At 44.9% G+C, this 10,459-nt stretch overlaps 1 protein-coding gene across 1 annotated transcript in view; it reads left to right on the top strand.

The window, feature by feature from the left end:
* MNAT1 (MNAT1 component of CDK activating kinase) overlaps window positions 1-9,137 on the top strand; it is a 126,071-nt gene extending 116,934 nt beyond the window's left edge. The window contains exon 8 of the mRNA XM_065636273.1: window positions 8,659-9,137. Within this exon, the coding sequence (XP_065492345.1) occupies window positions 8,659-8,779 (121 nt within the window). The 3' untranslated portion in view covers window positions 8,780-9,137. The remainder of the gene's footprint in view (window positions 1-8,658) is intronic.
* Window positions 9,138-10,459: the final 1,322 nt, after the last annotated feature.

A 10,459-nucleotide genomic window follows, 5' to 3' on the forward strand; every position in this document is an offset into this window, starting at 1 on the left:
ACAGGAGGTTCCACTTAAGTATGAGAAGAAACTTCTTCACGGTGAGGGTGACAGAACACTGGACCAGGCTGCCCAGGGAGGTTGTGGAGTCTCCTTCTCTGCAGACATTCCAACCCGCCTGGACGCCTTCCTGTGTAACCTCATCTGGGTGTTCCTGCTCTGATGGGGGGATTGGGCTGGATGAGCTTTCGAGGTCCCTTCCAATCCCTGACATTCTGTGATTTGGGAAAGAATTTAAGCAGAAATCCATTCAGTTTGAAGGGAAAAATAAAATTCATCCAAATGTGTAGCGGTGGCGCATATTTTGGAGATGGTGCCTGGAACGGCAGCGGGAACGTGCGGTACTGAGATGTGCAGTGAGCAACAAGCAGCAAACTATTCACACGGCATCATCGGTGATGGCTCTTGACTGACATGTGTAGAGCCATTAAAAGCACTAAGTATATTACTAGGGAGAAAGTGGGATGTGAGGAAGCCCCCCCAACAACTGAAGACAAGTCAGCATAGAACTTCTGTAAAATATCCTTTATTCAGTTGAAACACGTGAACGAATATAAATGGTGTCGCCTTTAGTTTTCCTTTGCTTGCAAAGGATTAATGTGTTTGCAGGTTCCGCTTTCCATTTCCCATTTTTATTTTAAAACAGGCAGTCACTTGCTAAAATGGGGAGAACTTTCAGATTATCATTGTCTCAAATCTGCCCTGTCACAGCACAGAAATCTAGAAACCATGTTGACTTATACCAGCTAAAAATATGCCTCCTTTCTCTGAAGTCTGATAGTTGGGGATAATGGTGTACTTTGGCAGCTTCTGTTTGCTTATTTTCATTTTTAATTAAATTTTTTTAAACTAAAAAACCTCCAACAAAACAATATGGTCTCTGTCATTAATTTAACTCTTGAGGGTGCGTTCAAGCTTTCCTGCATTAGCTCAGATCACTGAATTTATAGCAAAGACAGAAACAGCTGCTGTCTTGCACTGGTATTTACATTTTCTAAGGTTTAAACTGTTACACCTCATCGGAAGTGATGCTGCCTGGTCAAATGTTAAGAGAACTTGATTAAATGTAGCATTTGATTATTATCAAAGGAAATCTGCAGATGCTCATGGTGAATTCTGGGCTCACGTGAGGTGCAAAAATGTGTTTATCAAACATGCACTGGACTGACACACGTGAATTCTTGTTGAAAGTCAATCTCTAGCTTGCATAACTTCTCAGTGGAAAGAAGAGGTTCATTTAACTTGTTAACACTTTAAATGTTGTCCACAGGTGTAACTGGATTTGCAGTTCCTTTGGTGATGGGGACAGGTCACCTTGTGCCATTTCAAGGGCTTGTGTCTCATTTCCGAGTGCTTTAAGTGGTCTTCGCATCTACAGGGCTTTAAGTGGGTAGTTGTATAGTCTATAGGCTTTCTCCGCATGAAATAATTCTGTCGAGGCTGGTGCCTTCTTGGGTAGGACCCTGTACTGGGTTTGGAGTTGTCTAAAAACCAGTTGTTGTATTGGCAGTACCCGCAGAAACCTGTGTGCACAGCAGGACCGGCATTCTGTCCGCAGCACAGATAAATGGAGAAAACACAAATTAGGTCGGAGTAACACAAAGCTTCCTTTATTTTATAACACATTTGCCATCATTAGTTTCCTGTCTTTACACTTTAAAACATCCACTTCTTTTAAAATCATATCAGTCGGTTTCTGTGGGGCAGAAGGCATTTTTCCTCCTTCTTTGATCTTTTTTTCTCCAGGCTTTTTCATCCCACCTTTAGGCAATAGCATCAGCTTCTCGCTTACACCAAAGGCAAATGGTTGTCTGTGCGTTAAATAAATGTGGGGAACTGATTCTGGTCTCATATCTAGTTAAAAAATAGAGCAGCAGCAGAACTGAAGTGCTTGGAAAATGCTGGAGAACCAGGTGGTCTCTAAAACTTCTGTTTCTTTAAACTTTTTTTACCAGTAGAAGAGTTTTTGTGTGTGTTTCTTGGTGTTTTCTTTGTTTGTGGGGTTTTTGTTTGGTTTTGTGTGAGGTGGTTTTTTTGTGTGTGTTTTTGTTTTAATGACACGTTCACTTAGGAGCACTGAAGATGCACTACAGATGTGTAGCTGTCACAAGGAAATTTCCCTCTATTCCATCCCCCGATATATTGACTTTTCCATGGAAATGTTTGTTCTCTGGAGTCTGGATTTTATCACAAAAAGAGGAAGTTTTCAGGAAAAGTAGCATGGGAAATTTTGATTGGTTTTTTTCCCCCACCAAGGATGGCTTCTTTGACTTTGTGCCTTTGCATTTAAAGATTTTTCTACTGCCAGGTTCACTACTGTACTCACTAATGTCACCGGTAATTTGTAACAAAATCTCTGGTACAGGTAATTAGATATAACGTACAGTTTATGTATGTGTTTCACCATTAAAAGAGGAAACAGTTTATGTGAAACATCAAATAAAAGTGCCTTAGTTTTTCTGTTAAACACTCTGGAGATTCTTTTATTGGTGGCTGCAGCAGCTGCCGGGCGAGGAGCGAAGCGGCTGCCGTGGGAGCAGGAGCCCCGAGGTGCTGCCGGGAGACAAAGAAAAGAGGAATAATTCATCCCCGATTCCTACCTTTGCAGTCAGGACTGGCTTTATCAGAGACAGCTGTCTCGTGGTTAATATTACTTTTTTTTTCCCCCTCCTCCAGTGTCTGGTAGCAGACTTCTGTGCTGTTCCATCTTAGCCGTGGCAGACCTGCTTTATTTTAATTTTAAAGAACTTTGTTTTCACCACACGCAGTTGACATGTGCTCCAGCCCAGAGACTCTCTGACTGTGGTTGAAACAAATTGCTGTTTAGAAAAAATAGATGGAAGAGGCTAAAAAGAATCACTAGAGGTCCCAGATTTCTTTTGTTGATTTTGGTGAGCTGGAGGTTTCTTGGCTTTTCTGCTGAGAAAAGTTATTTCTGGTAGAACAGAGTTCTTCACTTAAAAGACCTAAAACTGAGAAATAAAAGTTCTAGGAGCCGTGAACTCAAACTCTAAATTAAGAATTTTTTTCTTAAATCATTACTGCAATAGAGACCCATTAGAGTCGGTAGGCATCTGATGTTGAGGAATTTATTGTGAAGACTTTAACTCTTCCTTATTGGAAAGTTGGTTGAAGTTTTCCTCTGAAGTAAAGGGGGGAAGAAATACTCAAACATCGTTTAAGTACAGATATGTTTATTTCCAAGCAATTGAAACGGGCCCTGGAAATGTCTTCAAAGGTTCTTCTGTAGCCAGAGCTGCACTGTGGTGTATTTTGACGGACTTTTCCTTGTACCCCTGCACTATGGGCTGTATTTGGTCTTGTGCTGCTGCAAGATTAACAGGTGACATAATCCAGTTAAAAATGTATTCTCTTTCTGTCTGCCTTGGGATCTGTTGGGTTGAGACCTTGTCATGCTTAGCAGTTTCTTGACGTTCACATTGATTGCTGCAATTGTGTGCACAGAGGCTTTAAAAGAAAAAATAACCAACCAAAAACTCCACCAAAACATCCACCACCCCCACTCAGCTCTTGCAGTTGCTGCCCGTTTGATGGTGCTTCCAGCAAACCCCAAGCCGTGATAACTTGCTGTCCATTTTATTGACTTCATGGTCACATTGAAATGAAAGTAATTAAAACAGTTACTCTATATTTATCAACTAAATGATGTCTTGGTTCCTTGAGGCAGCCATGGACCTACTCCTTTCCAAGGATCGATTTTCCCCGTTCAACTGTTAAATGTCTTTCTCCCATTTAGTTGTCGTTGCCCTGGGCGGGGAGGCGAAGAGCCGCCGGGGGTGTCTCGCTGCCATGGGGCTGGAATTGTGACCTGGGCCGTGGGACAAGGCCGGCAGGACGGGTCGAGTTGGGCTTGCGAGGAGCCTTTGAGTTGTGCTTAGACGTTGCTGTGCTGGCTGGTGTTCAGCGGGAATTTCGGACACCAGTAATAGCTTTTTTGGTTTTTAAGATCTTAATATGATGAGAGTGCCCAAAGAGTGTCTGTTAAAATAGATGAGTGACTGCGTTTTGACTTTTGAGGGCTGGGGGTCGGGCTTGTAGCTGGTCTGCGGAGGATGAGTTGCTGTTCTGAGCTACTACTTTGAGTACCGGCTTTGCGTGTCGTGATTTTGTCCTACCTTAGACAGGACAGTCTCTGAGAAAGGGAGAGCCGCACCGTATTTGAATAACACCCAGAGAAAGCCTGTTCCCAAATGAATTTCCCAGGGCTATTTAATGAAGAACAGCAATGAACTCGTCTCATTTTATCAGCAAATTCTGCTTTGGCTGCACAGACCGACTGTGTGGTAGAACCGGTTCAAACAAAACCAGCGTTGCTTGGAGGAGCCTGGTTTTTACCTGCTCAGGGGCGAGAGAGTAACCCAGACCACACATTCCTCAACAAAAAGCAGGCCAGAGAAAATCCAATTTCTTATGTGCTGCTCTCATCTGATAAAACTCCATCTCTGCAAGGATACTCTGAATAATGCATCGATAGCTCATCTTGGAGACTTGGTAAATCTAATGAAAATACTGTCTCCAGAAGGGTTCAGGAATGCAGCGTCTGCTACTGCCTTACCAATGCTTTACACAGTTTTCCAGACTGGAGTATTTTGCTTGCTTTCATGCAACCGCTATTTATTATTTAAATGATTAATCTGGAGAATTTCCCAGATCTAATGTCTGCTCCATTACTTTCTGTCTTGGATACTGCAGATAATCAGATGAGCAGTAAATCTATTCTGTGGAATAGAATTACATTATGGGGTTTTTTTGTCAATGACTTGTGAGTGATTTTTCTTTTCTTCACCTCCATAAAATACCTAATAGATCAAAACCAGTGAAGTCTGTGTGCCAAATACACAGCGCTCCACATGTACCTCCAGTGATGCATCTGCAGAAATACCAGTGGGAGCGTGTTTGTCTCAGGTAGATGGGGGAAGGTTGTGTGAAATAATCCCGAACGCTGATACTTGCAGTTGGGTGGGTGGAGGGAAGTCCTGGGGGGGTTATTTGGCTTGTTGGTTGGATGTTTTGGGATATTTTTATTTTTAGCGTGGTCTGAGCATGCTGTTTTCTCCGTCATTTCTGATCGTTTCTGAAGTCTTTGCTGAATTTCTCTGAAACGAGACCGCCTTGTCGAGCAGGGAGGGGACATTTGCTCGTGGTCTTGGGTGTTTCCATCTGACCCTGGCTCTCGGAACCGGCGATGCCAAGTGGTGCCGGGGCTACGGGTAGAAAGGCACGGGACCTGAACTTTACCAGCGGTCCCAGTCATTCCTGATGAAGTGATGGAGACCTGGTCTTCAGAAAAGAGAAGACACGAAGGAAAGCCACCCTCAGGAATGACCAGCTTGTTTGGGAGCCTCTGCACTAAGTGTGAATTACACCTTTTTCCTTGAAAACAGGAGGTGCTTTTTTTTTTTTTTTTCTGCGTGGTGATGAGAAACTAAAGGTCAGGAATAAGCCCCCGAAGGCTTGTGGAGAACAAAATACGATGTGTCTTACCTGAGGTGAATGGGGAAGATCAACATCCAGTGGCTGCAGCGGAGGGAAGGGGCTTGTTTGGGCACGATGGGGAAACCGTGGGGCAGAGAACACACAGCCCTTTAGCCCTGCTCAAAAATAATAGTGCAGGCTTTTTTTAACTTCAGAGTTTGGGCTGCCCTCAGTTTAAACAAGTTCCATTAAAAAACTGAGCACCAGAAAAAGCAAACCTCTTTTTCCTGGTTTCTGCTTATAAGATTTACAGGTACTTAAAATAAACCTATGAAAAACAGACCTAGCGTGCTGGAATTTGCTAACTAGTGAGAGTAATTACCTCCAGGTCCTAACGGAGCTCGACTCGTTGGAAATAAAACTTGGCAAGCGCTTCTTCCTGCTGCCGCTGTAAAGGTGGACGTGAAAAGATGTGCCAGAAACCCCAGGAATCCCGTTCAGAGAGATGCTCCTGCGAAGGGCACGGCCGCATTCGGGCGGCGCGGATGGGGATCGCTGGGGAAAAGCCGCCGGAACATTCGCTTCTCGTTGCGCGGCTTCAGCGTGGCAGATTCTTTGCAATTGCCTGGTGTACCACAGTAATTAAGTGGGTCAAGAGCAGTAAATGAAGATACTTAACAAGAAAATAAAGACCTCACTTGACAACCAGCAGCCCGTCGTGCTCGTTTCGCGGGAGTAAGGAGAATTAATGCAGGTTGCCGTAGTAAAAGTTGACCTGAGCCTTTTTGGCAATGGTTTTGTACGGCTTCAGAGATCACATACCCATTAATTAGAAATGCTGTAATAGCTGTAAATCAGGCCCTCTTACAGAACTGATGCCCCAATTTCAAATGACCTAAAAAAAGAGAAACAATAGACTCTGCCCCCCTCCTTCACTGGTATTAGAAAAGTAACGGAAGATTAAAAAAGTAATAAAAAACACATAACCAACCTTTGTTAATATAGAAATGTAAAATAATCCCGTTTTCTCCAGACTGTTCCGTGCATGAGTGGAAAATGACGTTTGTGCAATGAAAACATGATAGAAGTAAAATCTGAGAAGGGAATTGATTTTTATAAGACCCTCCGGTTTGGAGGGTGGAGGTGGTTTCACAGCAGCATTTTGAAGGAAATTATTTGTCGTTGTCTGTATCCCTTCGTCATTCCTGGCTGGGGGAAGGAGCTCCTGTTGCCTAGTGCAGTTGTAAAAGGCCTTTGGGAAGGATGAGGTTTTCCTCCTAAAATACTAAGGGACAAGTAACAAAAATGTTTAAAAAAATTTTTTTTAAAAAATTTCTGAAATGCATTCTCCCACAAAACTGAAGTTCTCTGCAGACTCCTTGCAAATTAAGAGACGGCACCAGCTTTGCTGCCGTGTTTGCAGATTCCCTTTGCACTAAATGCTATTAAAAGGGGTTTTGTTTTCATGTCTGTGCCCGTGCTGACGGGAACCCGTGTCCAGCAGCGAGGAGCGGACTCCAGCACGGGTCGGTACGAAGCGGCCGAGCTCAGCCCTGCTCAAACTCAGTCTCAGCTTCAGCAGCTCATCAGCAATCACTCGTGTCTGTGCGTTGCGGTTATTAGGTGCAAGAAATACAGTTTTAAACCAGAAATTAATCATTTCTGAGTAACCTCTTTTTCTACACATTTATGGCATCAATGGGTATGACTGTTTATTATGTCTTACCTATAAAATCTGACCTGTTTTATATACTCTTTATGGAAACATTGTACAGTCATAAATTAAAAGATGCAACTGTTTTGGATATTTTACTGGTGGTCCTGTATTTTCCTGCCAAAAGTGCAGCTGTTTTAGGTTTCTCGGGATAACATCATAAAAGGCTGTACGCGTTTTGCAAGTTTATGCTTGAATTGCCAAGCCAGAGGTGGAATGACTCAACCTTCCCAGGAGCAACATGTACCAAGTGATGAATCAAAACAGCTCGGTGGCTTGCACGGCCGCTGTGAAAAGCGCTTCTCATTTACGGTATTTTATTCGCTGTTCCGAATTTGAGACGGTCATTGTGCTGATTGCACTAGGTTGCGGTCTGTCTTTGTGCTTGATGGGGTTTTGGTGCAGAACTAGCTGAGAATCGGGTCTTTTATCTGTCTTACGTGAGGTGCAAGAGCTCTGGAGTTACAGCATTGAATGAAACCATTCAAGCCCCCAAGAAACGACCTCGAGTGGGATCTCTCGGCACCCAGGGCTGGGTTGGAGCCCTTGGATGGAGCAAAGGGAGCCAAGAGCTCACGGCGGCGTGTCCAGATGTCAGCTCATCCGTTCAGCTGGTTTGGTGTAAAATCAGATGGCTCTGCAAATGGGTGATGATGCTTAATTAATGAAGTTTAGAGGCTTCTTTAGCCAAAAAGTCAATGACAGCCTCCTACAGGTCTAATTCCCTGGTGCCAGTGGACTTGCTCCAGATACAGATAAGCCTGTGGGCAGAAAGTTCAGCCCTGCAACCAGCACAGTGGGCTCTGGGGAGCGCCTGGTGCTAACCGGGCAGAACCGAAACCCTCCGAGTCCAGTGGGAGCGTCGGAAAGCTTGTGGTGTTGTCACAGAATCACAGACAGGTTGGGGTTGAAGGGACCTCTGGAGATCATCCAGTCCAACCCACCTGCTAACGCATGGTCATCAGAGCAGATCGCACAGGAATGTGTCCAGGTGGGTTTGAATGTCTCCAGAGAAGGAGACTCCACAACCTCTCTGGGCAGCCTGGTCCAGGCTCTGGCACCTCACAGCAAAGAAGTTTCTCCTCATATTCAGATGGAACCTCCTGTGCTTCAGTCTGTGCCCGCTGCCCCTCACCCTGTCGTTGGGCACCACTGAAAGGAGTCTGGTCCATCCTCTTGTCATTGTCTCTGGAAGGTGCTACCAAAGGGGGGAAACACAACCTGCCCTGTAGAGTGAGCACAGAAAATACAACCCAGTGAGTGTACTTAATTCTGTGCAACCTACTGCAAAGAGCCAAGCTTTTTCAGCCCGCCGGCTGGGCAGCATCAGCATCATCTTTATTTTTACTAATGCAAGTTTTATACTGTATGTTCCTAGTCGTTAGCAGTAGGCAGCTCCATCTCCTTGCTTTCTCCCAAAAAACAGCCTCGACCTCACTGTACTGTGAACTACGCAGGCGTTTGACGTGCTTATATCTCTCCTAAAATAATGCTTCTCTTTGGTTTAGGTATCTCAACCACGTGCGAGCCGCCTCTCCGCAGGATCTTGCTGGGGGCTACACGTCTTCTCTTGCTTGTCACCGAGCCTTGCAGGACGCGTTCAGTGGCCTTTTCTGGCACCCCAGTTAGCGTCAGCCTGGGATCAAGGGACACCACGCGGAGCGAGAAGCAAATCAAGCCAGCAAAGGTTGGGTAAAATTGCTGCCATCTGCACAAAGGCTAAACTGCAGTCACTTTCCTGTGTAAAACCAGCTGTGTTTAAGTGCTAAAGGGGGAAAAAAAAAACCCAACGACGTCTGCACGAGAGCTTTGTAAAATGGTAGGTACATTTTTGTGGAGGGGGAAACTCGTTAGTCATGTGGCACTTTGCTGAGGGAGGCTGAAGCAATAAGCCACATCTAATGGAAGATGTGAATAACTCAGCTGTGTATGTTTGAGGTTTAAAGAAATACACTTGTAAATTTTTTTTAAATAAAGCCAGACTTTTTTATTAAAGTTTGTGGTTTTACTCTTATTGCAGGGTTGTATTTGCACAAGCATTTAAATACCATTTTGATTATAACATTTAGTGTCAATATTCAAGCCTACATTTTCTTCCCATAAAACTCGCTTCCCCAGTTCAGACAAGTGGGTTTTCCCTCCTGCCAGCTGGAGATGAGAAGCCCTGGAACTGTGCTGACACAACTCTCATGCGGGATCCATCCTGATGTCACTTGGTTCTTACCTTTGTCTGGAAAACAAATCTTTAGCTGAAAGTCTTTCCACTGGGTTCCTCTAGAAGGAATCCAAGAAGCCTTGATACAAGGCTAGGTTGTTAAAGTAGGCAAAATTGCTTTCATTTTTTTCCTGTTTAGCTCTGTTTGCAACTTTTCTGTTGCGTTCAGGAGCTTCTTTTGGCAGGAACATCCCTTTGTCTGGCTTTTGGGGTGCCACTTGCTGCTTGATCATCTGCTTTTACGAATTCCTTCCCCTCTCCTTGTCGCGGAACGTAGACTAATCACAGCAGAGATGGGCTCCCTGTGGCAGGATGGTCTTTGCCACCAGTGTGTACGAACGGCAGGAGACGGGGAAATGCTCAGGAGTGGAGCCCGGACCACGTTTTACAGATCACCCATTCATAGTTGTAGAAGACTGCTCTGAGGAGTGGACTAAATGAACTTATTTTTCCTATGTTGTAATAAAGAGAAGAATAAGATCTATTCCAGGCTCGGTGCTCCCTTTATTAGGGAAAGTGAAGGGAAGCGCCAAAATTTCCTTTGCTATTTCTCTGAAATGCTGTTGTTTGCACCCAGAATAGCTGCTGACAGGTGAGGTTACACGCAGGAGGAGGCACAGAAAAGGCCGTAGCAGTGGAGCGCTGCTCCCTGCCCGGGGCAGGTGGCCTGGCCCTCGACAGAAATCCCGTGCGGTGCCTGTGAGAGACTCAAACGCTTGCGCTTGTGTTGTCGTCTCGTCCTGGGACGAGCGCTGCTTTCTGCCTGCAGCCCTTGCGCCTTTCCTCTCAGCTGTATGGCCTGAGAGCTGACGTTTCTCCACTGATTTATCCCAAGATAAATAAGACAGCAGCAGAACTCTGGGGATTCAGCTCAGGACCCTGGGAGGGAGCAGCAGCAACGGGGAGGCATCTGTGTGATTCTGGGCTCACCCAGACTGGTAAAGATAAACCTCACCAATGATCTTTTTTTTTCTGAAGAGACCCTCAGGATCATCAAGTCCAACCATTAACCTAACTCTAGCACTGAACCATGTCCCTAAGAACCTCATCTACACATCTTTTAAACCCCTTTCAGGGTTGGTGACTCCACCACT

Source organism: Caloenas nicobarica, chromosome 5, assembly GCF_036013445.1.
Source record: "Caloenas nicobarica isolate bCalNic1 chromosome 5, bCalNic1.hap1, whole genome shotgun sequence".
NCBI lineage: Eukaryota > Metazoa > Chordata > Aves > Columbiformes > Columbidae > Caloenas > Caloenas nicobarica.